Consider the following 18,732-nt stretch of genomic DNA (forward strand, 5'->3'; position numbering starts at 1 on the left):
GGATCTGATGGGTCATGGGTTCCTGTTGGGTATCCATTGGGTCTTTGGACCTTGGTTTAAAGTTGGGTTCTCTGGATCGACAGGCAGGCACTTAGAAATTGCACACATCAACTTAAATTAAGCCATCTGAATTGTGGGATCCACCAAAAGTCAGGTTTGTTGAACAATTCTGACCTTGGATTAATGGGCATTTGTGTGTTGAATTCATGCAGTTGAACATTTTTATCTCGGCCATCCACTGAATATTCACAAATCAGTTAGTTTTGGAATAAAATCAGTGTGATTTTTGGTTTGCAGGCCATCTAAATCGGGTCCCACAACTTGGACAGGTATATCTAAAGATGCCAACATGCTGCGTCCAAATGGTCATGCCACTCTGCTGGAGGTGTCAAAGCTTTTCTCTCTTTCCCACCCACGTCCATGTCTAATGTAATGCGGTGCAATGTTCTTACTAAAAACTCAATAACAGCCATCGGCTAGGGCACACACGCCACACTTATGCCTGAAATTAGCATCCAGTGACTCATTAAAACCAGTAGGTGGGCTTGCACATAGATGTAGACCCGAGTCTTTATGGCCTATGTGCTAACTGGCTTAGTTGTCACCGCCTTGACTGTAAAGCCATTTGAGACAATGAATCACTGAGCTATACCCATTGCATGTGGCTCTAATTCCCCACTATGGTAGAGTTTATAGTGGAGATGTACACGAACCAAGTTAGCTTGGTTAACTTGCTTGACTTAACTCAGCTTGAAACTGAGTTTGAGCCAAGCCGAGGTGATTTTTTGAGCTTGAAAAAATTTCCATCAGAGTCCGAGCTAAAAAGAGCTCGGCTCGACACAGATCGGGTTCACTTAATATAAATATTTTGTAAATATTTATATATTTAAATAAATTATATTATATTATATATTATATACTTTAAAAACCCTAAAACTTAAACTCGAACTCACTCGTAGGCTCGAAAGATCGAGTTCATGCTCGGCTCGAGCTGGCCCAAGCTACTGACCAAGTCGCCGAGCTCGCCAGTCAGGTTCAAAGACTGTAGAGCCAAGTTCAAGCTAGGATAGCCTGCTGGCTGAGCCAAGCCGGGTCAAGCTCGGCTCAATTTGGCTTGTGCACAGCTCTAGTTTATAGCCATAAGCACAGCTTGTCTTAAAATTTTTGTAGCAGTCTAGGCAATGAACAAAAGAACCAAACCATTTCAAAGGAGATGATTGCATCACATGTTAAGTATTTGGGTAGATATATGAGATGAAGATGAAATGGCATATCATTGACAATCAGATGTAGCAACGTACAAGGACGAATGTAATCAGATGTCCGAGTTTAGGATAAGTTCCAACCCACATAGGTGTGATGTTTCTTACATCGGAATAACCCCATCATCAAACAGTCCTATAATATTATCCATGCCGGTTGCACTACCAGATCAAGCAAAGTCACTATTGCTTGTTGTTTGCTCGTATAAGAATGGGAGAGAGAGCAGTATAATATATTCCCATTGAGAGAACCATTACGGTTTCTCGTTAACCCACTTTTTAAGCTACAAAATCTGGTTTTCAGAAAAGAACATTTATAAAGATGGACTGAGTCAAGAAACATTACAAGAAGTTAAAAAAAAAAAGCATGTGTACTCTTTCACTCGTGTGCACATTCACATGCTTGAGTTCGCACACACATGTGAGGATCTAGCTTAACACATGGAAAGGCGGATCGTCTATGTATCAATAATAAAGATTCAACACAACAATCTTAAGGCGTATTTGATTGGGAAGATATTCCCGATGCCTTAATATTGCTGATGAAAATCTTGCTCTTCCACACCTCACACCTCTTAGTAGAATTAGGGTTTTCTCACTTATGTGGGTGAGTGGAGCAAGACATCTATTTGTAGAAAAGATTGCTAGAGAAGCTTACACATCATACTTTTCTTTTTTTAGAGTCTCCACACCATAAGTTTCTATATCCAGCTTAATAACCGTGTATCGGGACCATGGTTCAGGTGTCTTGTCCCAAACCTATTAACAATGATTACAACCATAGTGGGTTTCACTGAATCGCTCAATCTGAATAATCTAAGGGTCAAATCTAAACATGTGATCACGTGTGGTCCGCCTTATAAAAGTTTTAGAAAATATAGTCATCATATAATTAGTTCAATATTTACGAGTTTGTATATTTCAAAATATAGGCAAAAACTTTTTGGCAATCGAATTAATAATCGACATCTATTGGTGGAAGTTTGAAGGCAAAAAGTTTTAGGGGTCATTTGAATGCTTGAAAAATCCGGCTTTTTACATCATTGAAGCCAGTTGGATGTTTGTAATTGCCTGTAAATTCATTATAGGCTGTAAATACATTATAAGTTATGGAGGATTTTAAAATCCTGACATTTTATGATATTTTGTATTACAAGTCATCTGTTTACAAACTCAACCATCTCTTCTTTATTTATGTTTTTTTAATAAAGAGATTTGCAGCTGGTGGCCTTTCCCGTCACCCCATTGGTTGCAGCCAATAACTAGTTATAAACGCTTTACAACTAAGTTAAATGAGACAAACTCTGCACACTTTATACTCGAAAAGAATTTTAGGTGTAAAATATTTACAACTTAAAATTTTATAAGCATCCAAATGAATTCTTCCCTAAGTGAAGATATCATTTACATAAAAATTACTAAAAAAATGAAGGATTTGGAGAAATTATGAATTATTTTAATGCACTATTTGATTAGGTGTGTACGTTATTTATTATTCATGTTTGTAGATAACTTTCCATTTTAATTAAAATTTGTATTTTAATCTTATTTATATGCTACAATACCACCAGGATGCATGCACACACATTTATATAGTTGTAGTTTTTTCCTCTTTTTTTTGAGTCAAAACTATATTAAACCCAAACCTTTCATTTTCCCCATTTTCAACATTTTCATTGTCTTTATGAAATTTTGACACTCATTTTTAAACTTTACAACTTCGAACAAAGCACAAAAAATCCACGGATGGTTGTTTTGTCATAGAACATTTCGTAACCTAACCCATTATCGAACGGCAATGTCCTGATTTCTCCCCTGTCAATAGGCTGCTAATGCCCTAGTTCTCAGCTCGGATTTTGAATTGTTTTGCTCAGGAATATTCAAAATTTTGATTTTGCTTGGCCTGAGATTGGCCCATTGAGAGCTCTACATATCAATCAGTCTTGGCAACGCGATGAATTGTAAAACGAGGGATCAACAACCAATTGTCTAAGATTAGTGGGGTCCAAAATTGGATGGTGAGGATCCTCTGATGGGTGAGATTTTCCATCATGGGTCCCACCAAATGAATGCTTGCAGACACCCGGAGGGAGGGGTTCACGTAAAAGCTAAGGGCGTGTTTGGCCGGACCGATCCCACGGTAATGGGTGGGATGGGATTCAAAAAACATCATTATTACCCATGGTAGGGACTGTTCCTTGCTACCATGGGATGAGCTTAATTACCTTTTTTGTTTGTAATACGGTGGTACATTGAAAGGATATACCTACCATCATTTGAAACTATTGACAATAACATACATGTGTTATATCTAAACCGTTCCGTTGTTTTGTAACCTCATTTTATGCATGAGCCTAAAAATGAGGCAGATTCAAAACTTATGTGGCCCCAAAGAAATTTTCAACGGTAAGTATTCAATCCCCATTGCTTTCTATGGTGGGGTCCACTTGAGCTTTAGATCTACCTGATTTTTTGGCCCATGCTCTAAAATGATCTCAAAAAATGGGTGGACGGTGTGGATATAGCCCACACATCATAGTGGGACCTACAAAACTTTCTAACATTGAGTGATATTAGCACGGGACCGATACGATTCCATCTAGCCCACTTCCAAGCTTTTCCACTCTTCCCAAACATGAAGTGGAATTGGCACAGGACCAGATGCAATTCCATCCCACCTAAGCCCATCTAATCCAGCCGGCCAAACAGGCCCTAAAAGCTTTCATCAAGCATTGGATATTTCTTCCCACAAATGGGGAGCCTATCACGTGTTACCTGCAGTGGGTGTTTCCCTGACCGTGGGGCCCACCTTGACGTATGTATTTCTTCATCAGTTTTTCCACCACATTTTAGGACAAGGTCCCAAAATGATGCAGATCCAAATCTCAAATGTCTGCACAGAAACAGTGGTTATTGACCGTTAAAAACTTTCTGCGGCTCCAAAAGTTCTGAGTCAAGCTAGTATTTATGTTTTCCCTTCATTCGGGAATAACCTTTTTTATGGTGGGGCTTAGGGAGTTTTTAATGGTGGACGTTTAATGACCACTGTTTCCAATGGTGTGTTCCAATTGAGATTTGGATCTGCTTCATTTTTGACAAAATGTCTAAAATGAGCCGAAAAAACTAATGGACGGTGTGGATATATAACACATAAATCAAGGTGGGCCCCACGGTCAGGGAAATACCCGATGCACCTAATCCGCTCCGCATCCCCACAAATGTAAATTTATTTATTTATTTATTTATTTTTATTATTTTATTTTTATTTTTTTTGTGGTTAGCTTGTTAGTACACACCCATTTACAGTTCACACGAACCATGTTAGCCACCCCCACTAGGGATCGATACCAAGACCTCAAGCGGTGAAACGAGGTATATCAGTCTGCCAGTTGAGCTATGGATCCGGGTGTCCCCACAAATGTAAATCGCAGGCTATCCAGCGAGGTGGGTGGGACCCTGACTGTGGAGCTGACTGTGATGTATTTGACTACATCTACGCCGTCCATCTGTATTGAATGCTCATTTTAGGGCATGATCCAAAAAATGAAGTAGTTCTAAATCTCAGATAGGCTATAGTACAGGAAACAGTGCTGATTGACCATTAAAAACTTCTTGTGGGCCACAAAAGGTTTGGATCAAGATGATATTTGAATGGCCTTTTTATCATGTGTTTGTGACCTTATCAACATGTTGGATGGCAAGTAAACTTCTCGATGGAATTCGTGAAGTTTTTAATGGTAGGGATTCAATCATGGATGTTTCCTGTGGTGTGGTCCACTTAAGATTTGATTCAACTTCATTTTTGGGATCATGCCCTAAAATGATCTTTCAAAACGGTTAGACGGTGTGGATTTAAGACACATACATCACTGTGAGCCCCACAGTGAGTCTCACCTAATCCGCTCCCTAGATCACGACGCGAATACGTAACTCATATACATGCCACTTGTCAACGTTGACTTTCTGCTCAGGGACTCAGCACACCTCTTCACATGTTTCCCACGCGAGGGTCCGATAGGGACTGGAATGGTCTACAGCAACTGTTTTACGTAGCTGTGTAAAACACCCAACCTCTGTGGGGCCCACCCTATTGTATATCTAAATCCACTCTGTCCTTTACTTGAGAACCCTAATTTTAGCCGTACATACAAAATATCAACCAGATAAAAAACTCATATGCACCACACCAATTCGAACACTAAAATTACTCCTAAAACCTTTAAATCGGTGTGGCCAACCTAAGTTTTGGGTCAGGGTTGTTTTTGTATCTTCACTTAATCCTCTTTAGCTACACCTGATTAACGGGATTTGATGAGAGATAGACCCCGTAGTGTCCCCACGCGCAAACCTATGGTAGGCATTCCATCTCTATTTCTCCCCCTCGCGTGTTCGACCTGGACTGTGGATCTAAATGAATTTTCTCTCCGGAGACTAAAATAGAGTATAGAATCCGATGGACGGATTGGATTTTAAATATAATATTGTGGGCCCACAGAGGCGCTGCGAAAACAGGTATTGTAGAGAAAGAGCCGTAGCGCAAAATCGTCACCCTCCACCTGTCATATCATGCAACCAAATGGGGAAGGAATGAGCCTCCCTTGTTTAATAAATGGAAGTTAGGTGTGCGAATCACATGAAAGTGAGCACAAGTTGCCACGAGACCGTTTGGACATGCAAGTCAGATAATTCCCAATTGTCAGCGTGGCACGTGGCAATTAGTAATATGGCATGGCCATGGTTTCACGGAAATCCCAATCCATCTTGAAAGGGAAGAAATGCAAAAAAATCCCATTAATGCTTCCATCCAATCGTGTATAAATGTAAGCACAAGAACTCCATTCACCATTGTAGTGCTTCCTTCATCTGAGTTTTCCATTTCATGGGTTGGTCTCCTGAATTGGCTATGAAAGCCTATCTCCACGCTCTCAAGCTGGTAATCTCTCTCTCTCTCTCTCTCTCTCTCTCTCTCTCTCTCTCTCTCTCTCTCTCTATATATATATATATATGTGTGTGTGTGTGTGTGTGTGTGTGTGTGTGTTTCTATGTGATTGAGCTCATGGGAACTTCACATAGGGTCGAGCTGTGTGGGCCCCACCTTGATACGTGTCGAACATCAACACCATGCATTTGATGGGTTCCCTTTAAATTATGGGATATCCCAAAAATGAGTCTTATATTGAACTCAGGTGGGCCATATCATCTAAAATCATGTGAAGACATGCCTAAAACATGTAAAAGTTGTTTTAATGGAGGGTAACCCCTCTCAACTTTTGTATGTGTTGTGGCCCACGAAAGTCAGGGATTGACTTGATTTTTAAGCCCTAGGCCCACCATGGAATGGTGAATCTGACTGATGGGGTAAATGTTCGACACGCATCACGGTGGAGCCTGCACAACTTGACCTCATGGGAAGGTCGAACTTGATTTTTAAGCCCAAGGCCCACCATGGAATGGTGCATCTGACTGATGGGGTAGATGTTCGACACACATCATGGTGGAGCCCGCACAACTTGACCTCATGGGAAGCTCTCATGAGCTCGGCCGCATAGAACCTTTTCCATATATATATATAAAGGCCCGTTGTATAAACAGTTTGAATCATAGAAATATGACCCTGAATTTTTAGCCTCGACATATACGGTAACAAACCTTGATTAATTGGATAATCTTACATTGAATAAATCATCATTTTTTAAGGGTGTATTTGGTTGCACCAAATATCGTGAAATTCCATAACTAATTAATCTAATTTGGTGCAAAGCCTCATGTTATTTCATGAATAATCAATTTGTTTTGGTATTTGTTGCAAGAATCTGAATCCTCTGCTTGTGACAAGCAAGAAAATCCTGCTTTCTTGCATGGTGATTGGTCCAAGTCATCATTAACATTGTCAGCACTAATAAATTAAATGCATTGTGTGACGATGTGGTCCAATTAGATTACAACAAGCAGGATTTTCATGCTTCTGGCAAGCAAAGGATTTGTATTCTTATTACAAGAACCATTTCGTTTTAGTTTCTATTTTTGTATAATTAATGATGATTAGTTGGGATTGTAAGTCTTATGCTTTGTGATTCATTTGTATTCCAGTTTAAGGATTACTACAGCCAGGACTGCACCATCGAGAGCTTGCGACTCATCGAACCCAAGTGCATGGAGTACATTTCAGCCTTGGCAGCGGGCAATCAAGCTCACCTGATGGTGGAGATTGCCTCTAGAGGCATCTCTCCGATGACGATCGCACTAGCGGTGGCCGCAAAGCACACGGGTGGCCAACTTATCTGCATTCTTCACAAGCAAGAAGTCCTCCATGAGACGACGACCCAAATCGCAGTCTGCGACCTCGAAGATGTCGTAGAGATTGTGGTTGGTGACCCATGTGAAGTGATCAAGCATTATAAGAACATCGATTTCGCTATCATAGATTGTAGAATGGATGAGTATTTGAAATTGTTCAAGACCATTGATATGAACCCAAGTGGGTCAGTTGTGGTGGTGAACAATCTCTTCCATAGAAAAATTAAACCATCATATGCCCAAGTTGTTAAAGGGAGGGTTGGGATTGAGTCTGTGACCCTACCCATTGGTGAAGGAATGGAAGTGACAAAAATAGGATGGAGTTGTAAACATGAGAATAGAGCATCCAAGAGAAGTCATGTAAAGGTTGAAGGGATTGTGTAATGGACTGTTCATATTGGCAATGTACCTGAAATATGAATACTTTAGACCCAGTGCTCCTACTTGTATAGGATGGACAGTCCGACCGGCAGATCTGGACTGTCCATTAGGTCTAGAATACAATACATGTGCTCCCAGATAAACTTCACACCAAATGGGCAATTCTGACCATCTGATCAGTATCCTATAAACCGACGGTGAAGATCAATATTTGTGGAAAGCCTGATAAATAACTAAAGCCATCTGTTTATTGGTGCCTGGAAAATGGAAAGGTATAGAAAAAAAAAAAAACTCATAGAAGGATCAGACCATGTTGATATGTGCCGTATGCACTAGGTAGTCCGGATCCATCTTTTGCGGCTGTGTTTTCGTTTCAAAAATCAGTTCAAAAAGGACTAACTTAAATTTGTCGGCCCCACCATGATGTATGTAAGATATCTGTTTATCTGTTTTAACATTTCAGGGTATGAGCCCAAAAATGAGATAGATTCAAAGCTCAAGTGGCTTACACCACAGGAAACAATGATCCTAGACTTCTACTGTTGAAATATTTTTTCTTTGTAAGGCTCAGAAGACAATTTATTTATCATCTAACCTGTTCATAAGGTAACACTAACATCAATAAATGAAAATTTTAAATATCAGTTTGATCCAAAACTTCCAAAGCCCTCCAAATTTTATTAACGGGGGGCCTTCAATTCTCACTATTTCTTGTGTTTTGGTTCACTTTTGCTTTAGATCTACCTCAAATTTTTGGGCTCATGCCCTAAAATTAGCTAGCAGAATAAATGAATAGCATAGATAAACCATATTCATCACAATGGGCCCCACATGAAATTCACATTCAACTTTGATTTTAATGTTCAAAAAGCAAAATGTAAACTCTGCCTTGAGAATTGTGTTGTAATTACCTTGAAAAATGATTAACACCTATTTTTGGGTTTTACAATAGTAAATTAGAAAACAAACAACCCCTTAGACATGCATCCAAAAAACACTTAAGAGTGAAATATATCCCATTTGAGACTAGGCATATTCACAAATTTGAGAAACTTGTGGATTTGTTCGAATTTGAATTTGGTGATCAAGATGTAAAAATCTTGAATTTGGGAAGCTTTTATTGCGACTTGAGCTTTATTGTATTGAAAATAGTAATTTTGCCAATTGATAAATTTGACTAATTCATGAAAGTAAGCTATAATCCCAAACAAACCCATAAAAGGAGGGAAAAAAAAAAACAGTCAACCCTCAACGTTCTATGGGTGCACCCCAAGTCATTTTTTTTAAAAATGTTAGCCAGTCAGGTTCTTTGGGTGCACCCAAGTCATTTTCTTTTTCTGATGTTGCCCAGTCAGGATCTTCGGGTGCACCCAAGTCATTTTCTTTTTCTAATGTTTACCGGTCCGGGTTCCTTGTGCCTAATAGTGAGCTTTCCATGATATGCACTGAGTTTGTACATGTGGGACCCATCTCGACCCGTCGTGGATAGGCTTGCCCCGTAAACCTCTCAAATTGGAAGATCCTAAACATCAACTCTTTGATCTTTCCCTCTATTGAATGTGGCTAGTTGGTGCATTTCTTCCTTATTGTGTGCATGTCAACAATGAAAATATTAGAGTTGATCAGATGAGATCTTTTAGCATAGCCCATCCCTAATGATGTCCATCAGATCAATGGCTTGGATAAATCAATTACCAAGAGTATCACCTGCAGTGCACCACATGCAAGTTCTTTCATTGTTGCAACAAGGAACTTGCTCAACATGTTGTTTCTAAGAAATATTCCAAGGCATATACAACAAGGCCAATAAAAATACTGAGTCCAGATCCAAGCAAATCTCTGTACATTAATCTCATAGAATAAACGTTCCTCCAGCTATGTTTCAATGCATTTAGTTGTATCTAGGAGTCTAGCTAGATACAGTTTGTGTGTTTTAAGTTCATCTAACTGCCATATACTTAGATGCAGTTAGACCACATTTAAATACAATAAAATGCATTTAGACACACTTAAATACACTTAGACATTGTACACCTACAAAGGTTGTATCAGACAGGGCCTTTTATTTATTTAAGCCACAATAAAATAGATACATGGATTGTCACAAATTCATGTGCTTGAACCCAATAATGTTACTTATCAAGCATACAACAAGTACATACCTATATAAATACATCCACCCATGTCTAGACCCTTCCATACACAAAAGTATCAGTGTATAAGAGCAAAGGTTTCAAGAGGAAGTGAAAGAGCTTGAAAGTGGAGCAAGAGAGGGAGAGAAAGAAGACCGAATAGATGAGTCTTGCATCCATGGCTGCACTGCTGATTGAATGTGAGTCATATAAGCTATTTAAAGGCCTCAAAGATTGGGAGGTTATAGTAGGATAAGATAACCATTGATCTGTTGGGTCCCACTTAGATGGCTATGACCCAAGTAAGATCTTAGGATTTGGATTTTTGGGATGCATGGATGGTGAAGAAGAGAAATGCAATAACTGTCCATGTCCAACTGAAATGTTATGAGAATGATGCTTGAGATCTTCCAATCCGGGAGATTTTTAGCCCATGGACCTTCCATGGGTAGGGACAACAGACCAATGGTCCTGATTACCGATCCGTGGGTCCCACTTTTCGGAACAGTAAACCAGTGTATGGTATGAAAGGCGGGTCGCCCATAGTGACATTCTCTGTGAGATAAGAGCAATGGACTTCCGGGCATAACTAACTAACCGTATTTCCTTATCCGTTCCACCATACCGGACGCGGATTGGGTGAGGCGGGGGTAACAGCTTAATGGGTGAGGCACTGACAGTGGGGCCCACCTATTTGTGTTTTTTTGTATATCCACACCGTCCATCTGTTTTTTCAGATTATTTTAGTGAATATCACCAAAATTGAGGAATGTCCAACTCTAATGTGGATCACACAGTAGGGATTGAATTCTTACCACTAAAAACTTCTTAGGGGCCACAAAAGTTTTAGATCAAGCTGATATTTGTGATTTTACTTCATCCAGGTCTATGTGACGTTATAAACAGGTTGGATGGAAAATAAAAATTACATTAGACCCTAGGAAGTTTTTAATGGTGGGAATTAATCGGTACTTTTTTCCTGTGGTGTGGTCCACTTGATATTTTTATCTGACTAATTGTTGGAAGAATTCCCTATAATTAGATAGAAAAACGGATTAACGGAGTGGATATACAACACATATATCTATGTGGGGCCCACGGTCAGGGCGTTACCCAATAAGCTGTTTCCCCTCCCTCACCTAATCCGCGCTCCACCGTACGGGGACTCTTCCCGGGAAATTATATGATTGAGGCGCCTCCATCGTATCATGACAAAGCCTCTTTATTGTACACGTGGCAAAGGGATGCTAAATCATGACCGTCCACCTTGTGGGATATTCCACCAAAGTTCCATATGTCAAAAATATCATTGATGGGACAATCTAACCATTTATTATCCTCGATTTCTATTACTCATGTCACTTCCCATTCCTTGGGTAAAGGTTACCAGACAAGAAGAATTATACGGTGCTTTGCTGAGCCAACACACGTGCACAAGGCTGCTCGTGTACACAACACACGTGTACCAGCATGCACATTAGTACAAGATCCAATTCATTCACTGTTTAGATGCTCGTGTATGAGAATCAGGTTAGTCCAGTCATTGGGTGGGCCCCACTTTACTAAACAAAGGAAACGCTAAAAAATGTTATACTAAAGTTTGCTAACATCTTGGAACACCCACTTAATTAATCAAATTTATTTACAGGAGAACATCAGTCACTAGCCCGATTTGGTACTTGACATGTACTTTAGACCCGAGATTTACATCCACTGAGTATACTTAAACCATTAGATATGCTTATATAAATTTGTCTAAAAATTCTACCATGTATTTAAATTCCACTCATACTTAGCTTTATCTCATTAATAAGAAATTAATCATTCATTTTAATAATCATTTATTAACATAATTAAGGACCATTTTATTCGAGATCTTATGAAATGAAATAAATCTTTTTCTAACAACTTAAAAGAAATAATTAACAATTTAAACACGTTAAATATAATTAAAGTAATAATTATATTTAGTCTAATATTATAATTTCTTCGTCTGTCAAGTAAGGTCACGTATCCCTTAAGTCCTTTTTCGGCTCAACCACGTACTCCTATTCTTGAGTCACCGGCTCACCCTCAATCACATTTATACAGTTTTACATCAATATAAGAAGTAAGTGGGCCAGACCTAGTAATATTTCCCGATATGATTCTTCACATCAAATTCAGAAAGAAAATTCAAAATTTATACAATGCATGAATGCATCAAGTGAGAATCCGTCCACTTGCCTAAGTTGGAAACCTATCAATCCACATATGCACATTGGCAAGCTTTTACCATTTGGTAGGCATAGGCAAGGCCCACATATACTCCTTGAGTAGGCTTCCACTAGTATAGTAAAATTATGGTAACAATTCTATCAGGTATACCATCTAAGGAGGTCCTCCAGTGCATGAAAATGATAGATGCAAAAACATATCGAGTAGTCATGAATTATGCATTGTAAAGATCATTTAGATTTTCAAATTTGAATCAACACATTCCTATACTATTTAGTTATATCAGTATGTCATTCAATTTATGTCTAATTAATAATTTAATATCAGTGTACATTTCCACGTGGATGAATTAGACCTACACAATGGATGTTTAATTGATACAATTCGTTCAATGTGTAAATCAATGCCATATTAAACTACTATAAAAAGAAAACAAATAAAAAATCATTATACTAACCTGAATAGATGAATTCCCAAAAACCTCCTTCTCATTTTTCCTTTCGTTTTTTCTTTTCTATGAGTTTCTTTCTTTAGTTCTTTGAGTTTTCGTAGGATTCTCGCTCTCACACGCTCCCTTTTTAAGAGAGAGGGTTCGTTGGGAGACTGCGAGATACGAGGAGAATTTTGAATAAAGAGAGATAAAAGAAAGGATAATGAGATCGGAGGATATCTTTCTCAATCAAAAATAAATTTAAAATTTTTAATTTTTAAATTTTATTTTTAAAAAAATACGGGTGTTACAACATTTAAATGATGAGACCCACCTAATGGACAGCTTGGACATTGCACTGTCTAGTTGGCACATGTGGTGGCATGTACATAAATTGCCTTGTACACGCGAATGGGGTTAAGCAAAGCTCAAATTATATGATCCCGCATCTTTGAGATCTTATTAGTAATCTGAGTCATTGCCTTGTAGTTTGTAGTTTGTATAAGCATACCTACAGGATTTAAAATCGGTGTATAATATTGTTTATCGTTGATATAGGTATGTGGTTGTACGGGAGCATATTATTCCGTGTACATAGATCACATGTTTGGCCAATGCAATTCAAGTGTCACATATGTGCACATATGCCGATATCGATCATTCAAGTGCCCAACATGTGTTTCATGTGTTGATAGCACATTTACTACAAATGTTATTATAGACACCCCACCCAGGCTAGAAACTTGATAAAGTATGGACGATCCTTATGAACTAAACCTAAACCCTGAACCCTACTTAAAACTTTAGCCATTTCTAAGCCTAACCCAAACCCTAGCCGAACCCAAGCCATTATCCCAAATCCTAGTCGAACTCGATCCATTACCCAAGCTATCACCCAAAGTCGAGCCATATTTGAGCCATCTTAAAACCGAATCTCCAAAGATTGGCCCTTAGCCAATCTCCGGGCTCAAATAAGTCCATTGGCTAAACCACGAAAGCAAACAGAGAAAGGCGATAATTGGATTACCGCTGGACTGAATTTCGAACAAGTACACTCAACGGCGGTAATCCGATTGCCTCTGCCTCTCAAAAAATGTGCACCCCCCCCCAGTTATAGCTATTGCTCCCCTCAAAAGTCAACTATATTGATCTGTTTGATCCTAGAATTCCTCTTATTTACCATTTTACCAAGCCTCTTAAACCTATAAGGAAGTGTCATGTGGCACCCCCTTTCCTCCACCAATCCTAAGCCGACACATCATCATTTACCCTCCATAATCCCTAGAATTACCAGAAAATCATCCCAAAAGGCTATAAATGCCCCTCACCTCTCCTCATTTCATACCAACAACAACCAACCAACTACCAAGTAAGCCCCCACCAAGAAAAGGAGAGAGGGGGGGGGGGGGAAGTGAGTAAGAGTGAGAGAAAGTGCTTGAGTTCCCAAGCTCCCATCTGTTTAGCCCCACTCTAGCATCCTTTAACCATCTATTAGCCTTACGGTCCTACTTAGGTCAATCATCCTTAACCACAGTGCACCCAAACATCCAAGTCATTTCAAGTGCAAGCCAAAAATCATGCAATCATCACTAGCATTCATATTTTATCAATCGCATCATTACTTCCCTTCTCAACCCCTTGCTTCTCTAGATTACCATTAAATGTATGCTATGTGACTTGTCGGAATTCAAGATCCGGTCACATCAGAAACTCATGGCAGTCTAGTCCTCTTACATAACATTCTAACATTATCACATCTCCTCTTAACCTCATTTCTGCTCTATGCATTTTCTAGACGTATGCTCTACGGTTTACCGAAATTTCGAACCCTGCTATATCAAAAATTCAAGTTTGCCTAATCTCATTTTAGTACTTCATATCCTATCATTTTATCCCATATGATTAGCCTACTACACAAAATAAAGACCGTACGCCTATATAGGCAGAGGGGGTGCCTAACACCTTCCATATCTATAGATGATGTCCTTTACTCAAAATCTCAAGTTGCAAATTAGGAGTCAACTTAAAGCAAGAGAGTCCTCAGATTCTTTAGCTTTTACAGATTTTGCAGGTTCTAGCCGGTTGTGGGATTTTGAGTTAATTGGCTACTGGCGACTCCAAGTTTTTTTTTAAAAAAAGGAAACGAAGATTTAAAAAAAAAAAAAATCCAGAAAAGAGAGGAAAAAGTCCACTGAGATAGTGAGCTAAAAACTCCCTGAATACAGAAAAAACAGAAAAAAAAAACTAAAAGGAAAGCCATCAAAACAATACTAAGACCAAACAGACTCCCCACAACAAAATGCAGCCCAGCTACATCCCACTAAGCTGATGATCAAAGAGAAGAGGATTCCCACTAATGTTAATGGTGTTGCAGGCCCATTCAATGACTAGATGTTGAAATCTCGTGATCACATAGGTCACTGGATGGGAAGCATCTCTGAAGCAGCAGTTGTTTCTTTCTTCCCAGATGGCCCACCAAGCAGCTAGCAGGGTCATTCTCCAAATCGAGGATCTGCTCTTACTAAGAGAAACTCCATGCCAGGCTGCGAGGACATGATTCGTGGAGCTAGGAAAGGGCCAGGAGATAGCAAAAGAAGACAAGATGGCCGACCAAACCTGGTTGAAGAAAGGGCAGTGACCGAAAAGATGGTCTGTCGACTCTTCATTAGACATGCAGCAAACGCAAATGTTGGTTAATATCATACCCCTTTTCCTCAGATTGTCGACAGTGGGGACTTTTCTCTTCTCAACCAGCCACCCAAAAACAACAATCTTAAGAAGGACCTTATATTTCCAGACTCCTGCAGTAAACACTTCCTCCGAATTTTCTTTCTTCGTATTGAGAGATCGATAAAGGGACTTCACCGAGAACAGGCCCTTGCTGTCTAAAGACCAAACTAACTTCTCTTGCTGCACAGGATCTGGATGGCAATTTCCAATCTGTTAAAGAAGGCTCTTGTAAATTTTGACTTCCCAATCGTACAGATTCCTTCTACAGGGCGGAAGCCAGACCACTACATTGCCTTGAACTGAATAACAATCAACCACATTAAGGAGGGGGTTTGGGGCTAAGAGATAGATAGCTGGAAACTCCTCTTTTAGAGCATTAGAGCCCACCTAAATATCCTCCCAAAATCGAATTTTGTCCCCTTTCCCTATGGAAAATAAAACGCCTCGCCAAATAGCAGACACGCTGCTATATGACGCACCTTTGGTCCACCAGCCTTCAGACGATTGCCCATACTTACATTTAATCAGCTTATTCCAAAGGCCCCCCTCCTTTGCTCCAAGCCTCCACCACCACTTGCCAAGGAGGGCACGATTCATAGATTTGAGGCCTCTAATTCCAATACCTCCATCTTGAAAATGTTTGCACACATCTTTTCAACCGATCAAATGAAATTTCTCCCTCTCCTCGTTGTTGTGCCACAGAAAATCCTGCCTGAGCTTTTCGAGAATAGATAAAATCTTCGCTAGGCATTTGAAAAGGGAGATGAAGTATAAAGGAAGATTTGAGAGCGTTACTTTGATCAAAGTGAGCTGGCCCCCTAGCGATAGGTACGTGCATTTCCACCTAATGAGATAAGATTCGAATCGATCGATTACTTTGTCCGAAAGTGCCACCAGGGGCTTGCCAATACATAGGGGTAGCCCAACAAAAGTGGTTGGGAGGGAGCCCGACGCGCAGCCAAAAAATTCAGCGAACCTACATGTCTCGGTCTCGCTGATGTTAACTCTTATGTCGAGTTGCTAAGATTTACTTTAGGGCTTGAAACCACTTCAAAGCAACGGATAGCGGTACGAAGGTTACCCACTTTATCCCATTCAGTTTCACTAAACAGGAGAGTGTCATCTGTATACTAGATGTGAGATATGAGTTGGTCCATATCTTTGATTTTAAAGCCTTCTATAATGTCTTTCGTCTACCTTTTTCTCAACAAACGTGCAAAAACCTCTACAACAATAAGAAAGAGAAATGGGGATAGCGGATCTCCCTGCCGAAGACCTCTAGAACTTCGGAAGAAACCTTTAGGAGACCCGTTAATGAGGACCAAGAACATTATTGAACCAACGCACGCCTTTATCCAAGCTAACTATGTAAGACCCGTGTCCTAATCCGTACCATTCTGTTAGCTTCCGAGGTCCTTCCGGTCAAATTTCGGCAACCTTCGTACCGAATTCGGTGTTTGCGCACGATCCTAAGCCAGGTCCCGCGCACCGACGTCGGCTCGATCTGAAACTTATGTCTTGACGATCGCGTTGTCGCCGCGGTTCCAACGCCGTGACTTGCGCACCGAACCGGTACCCAGGTAAGAAGATGCCGATCAGCGTTTATTCCGAAGAAACACCGCGCGTTGCGGATTTCGAGGGAATCTCTACACAATTAGTCCCACTAATTAACCATAAATGCAACCATACCTCAAAGTACTTCACCCATTCCCTCTTTTTCCAAAAGTCCACCATCTTTCCACCTCACCATTCCTCTTTTCTCATTTTCAACCTCAACCATCCCTCTTCTCCACCAATTTCAAACTAAACCATACCTCTCATCACTCCTTTCTTACAACCATCACTCCACCCATCCCTCCATCCATTATTTCTATCTCTCCCTCTCATTCTCTAGCAATTTTTCCAAATCCCATGAGAAGTTTCACACATCCAACACACACTCTCTCAACTTCAAGTGTGGCCCACCCTCTCATCTCCAATCTCAACCATTCATCTTTCATCAACCTCCATTAAAAGTGAAGGTAAGGAGCTAAGGAGTCCAAGGGAGCAAGGAGAAGGAAGATAAGGTGGGTGTTTTTCCATTAATTTAAATTTTAGGGCCCACTTGTTGGTGGGACCCATTTGGATGTATGTGATTTAATCAAGAGGGCCCATAGTGGCGGGGTTCCTCTATCTCACCGTGTATCTCTCTCTTTATCTCTCTCTCATTCTTTCTTTGTAATGGTGTGGATCCCACCGATAGGTGTTACATCTTCTCCGTCCATCTACATCAGACGGTGTGGCCCACTCTATTATAGGTGATGATCCGCACCCTCTACTGTTGGGATGGGTCCAATGCATCTTTTTATATGTATATATATATATATATATATGTATGTTATATTTTATATAATATATATATATATAATATATAATATAATATGTACTTATATATATATACAATATAAGGTAAATATTAGATGTATATGTGTATATATATATATTGGTGGGCCACATTCACGTGGGACCCACCACATTCTTGTGAATATATACAAACCGTCCAGCGTCCCTGGACGCTGGACGTTGCAACAATGGATTTTAAAAAAAAAAAAAAAGGAAGAGAAGAAAGGAGTGGTGAGCCACTCATGCAGGCCCCACCTTGATGTATATGTAAGATCCGAGCCATCCATGTTGTTCCTCAACTCATTTTAGGCGTTGAGCCGAAAAATGAAGTTGATCCCATTTTTTGGCGGGCCGTACCATAGGAAACAGTGTCCCTACCTTTGATTTGCTCCCTGATGCTCCTGTACATCTGAAAAAGCTCAATATTGGACTCTGTGGGTTGGTATCAAGCCACAGAGACCAATGGATGGAGTGGATCGTACTGAAGCGGGCCCCACCTAGGAAAAACCGCAAAAAAACCATTTTTAAAAAAAAAAAAAAAAAAAACAAGCAACGGCAACTTTCATTAAAAGAGGGGAGGAGAAAAGAAAAGGAGAAACGGCCCCAGTTGTGGACCCCACATTGGTTCCTTTCGACCATCGACTGCATTTGACGGTCCCCTACACGTCCACCTCAAAATCACCTTATACGGAACTCGGGGGCCACACCATCTAAAATCATATGAAGACATGTCTAAACATATAAAAGCACTTGGTGGGGCCTACCTGAAATTCGGATGCGGCTGAAACTTGGTCTGTACCCTCAGTCAAGTGGGACACACATAATGAACGGGCTGGATTTGTGGACCACATCACAGTGGGCCCCAAATCATGACCCTATGAACGTTTTTTTTTAATAAAAT

At 40.0% G+C, this 18,732-nt stretch overlaps 2 protein-coding genes across 3 annotated transcripts; one reads left to right on the forward strand and one right to left on the reverse strand.

Moving 5' to 3' along the window:
- The first annotated feature begins 228 nt into the window (after positions 1 to 228).
- Positions 229 to 7,993, forward strand: LOC131242769 (uncharacterized). Of its 2 annotated transcripts, none has more exons than XM_058241634.1 (2): positions 229 to 385; positions 7,353 to 7,993. In XM_058241634.1, exons 1-2 carry the CDS (start codon positions 350 to 352, stop codon positions 7,941 to 7,943), a joined length of 627 nt encoding a protein of 208 aa, XP_058097617.1. In that variant the 5' UTR covers positions 229 to 349; the 3' UTR covers positions 7,944 to 7,993. The 2 variants fall into 2 exon arrangements, with proteins under 2 accessions (XP_058097617.1, XP_058097616.1); XM_058241633.1 differs by lacking the exon at positions 229 to 385 and adding an exon at positions 5,851 to 6,195.
- A 7,036-nt stretch (positions 7,994 to 15,029) lies between these two features.
- Positions 15,030 to 15,961, reverse strand: LOC131244080 (uncharacterized). Its single transcript, XM_058243739.1, has 2 exons — positions 15,929 to 15,961; positions 15,030 to 15,659 (listed from the first exon to the last, which is right to left on the reverse strand). The coding sequence occupies exons 1-2, from the start codon at positions 15,959 to 15,961 to the stop codon at positions 15,030 to 15,032; spliced, it is 663 nt and encodes a 220-aa protein (XP_058099722.1).
- Positions 15,962 to 18,732: the final 2,771 nt, after the last annotated feature.

The sequence above is a fragment of the Magnolia sinica genome, chromosome 4 (genome assembly GCF_029962835.1).
Source record: "Magnolia sinica isolate HGM2019 chromosome 4, MsV1, whole genome shotgun sequence".
Lineage (NCBI taxonomy): Eukaryota > Viridiplantae > Streptophyta > Magnoliopsida > Magnoliales > Magnoliaceae > Magnolia > Magnolia sinica.

What these genes read in the sequence shown, in the direction of transcription:
- LOC131244080 (XM_058243739.1), bottom strand. Translation starts at nt 15,961, where the DNA reads ATGGGCAATCGTCTGAAGGCTGGTGGACCAAAG. An exon ending in TGAAGGCTGGTGGACCAAAG is followed by an intron (nt 15,660 to 15,928) that starts GTGCGTCATATA and finishes CTTCTTTAACAG; the next exon opens with ATTGGAAATTGCCATCCAGA.
- LOC131242769 (XM_058241633.1), top strand. Translation starts at nt 6,142, where the DNA reads ATGGGTTGGTCTCCTGAATTGGCTATGAAAGCCTATCTCCACGCTCTC. An exon ending in ATCTCCACGCTCTCAAGCTG is followed by an intron (nt 6,196 to 7,352) that starts GTAATCTCTCTC and finishes TTTGTATTCCAG; the next exon opens with TTTAAGGATTACTACAGCCA.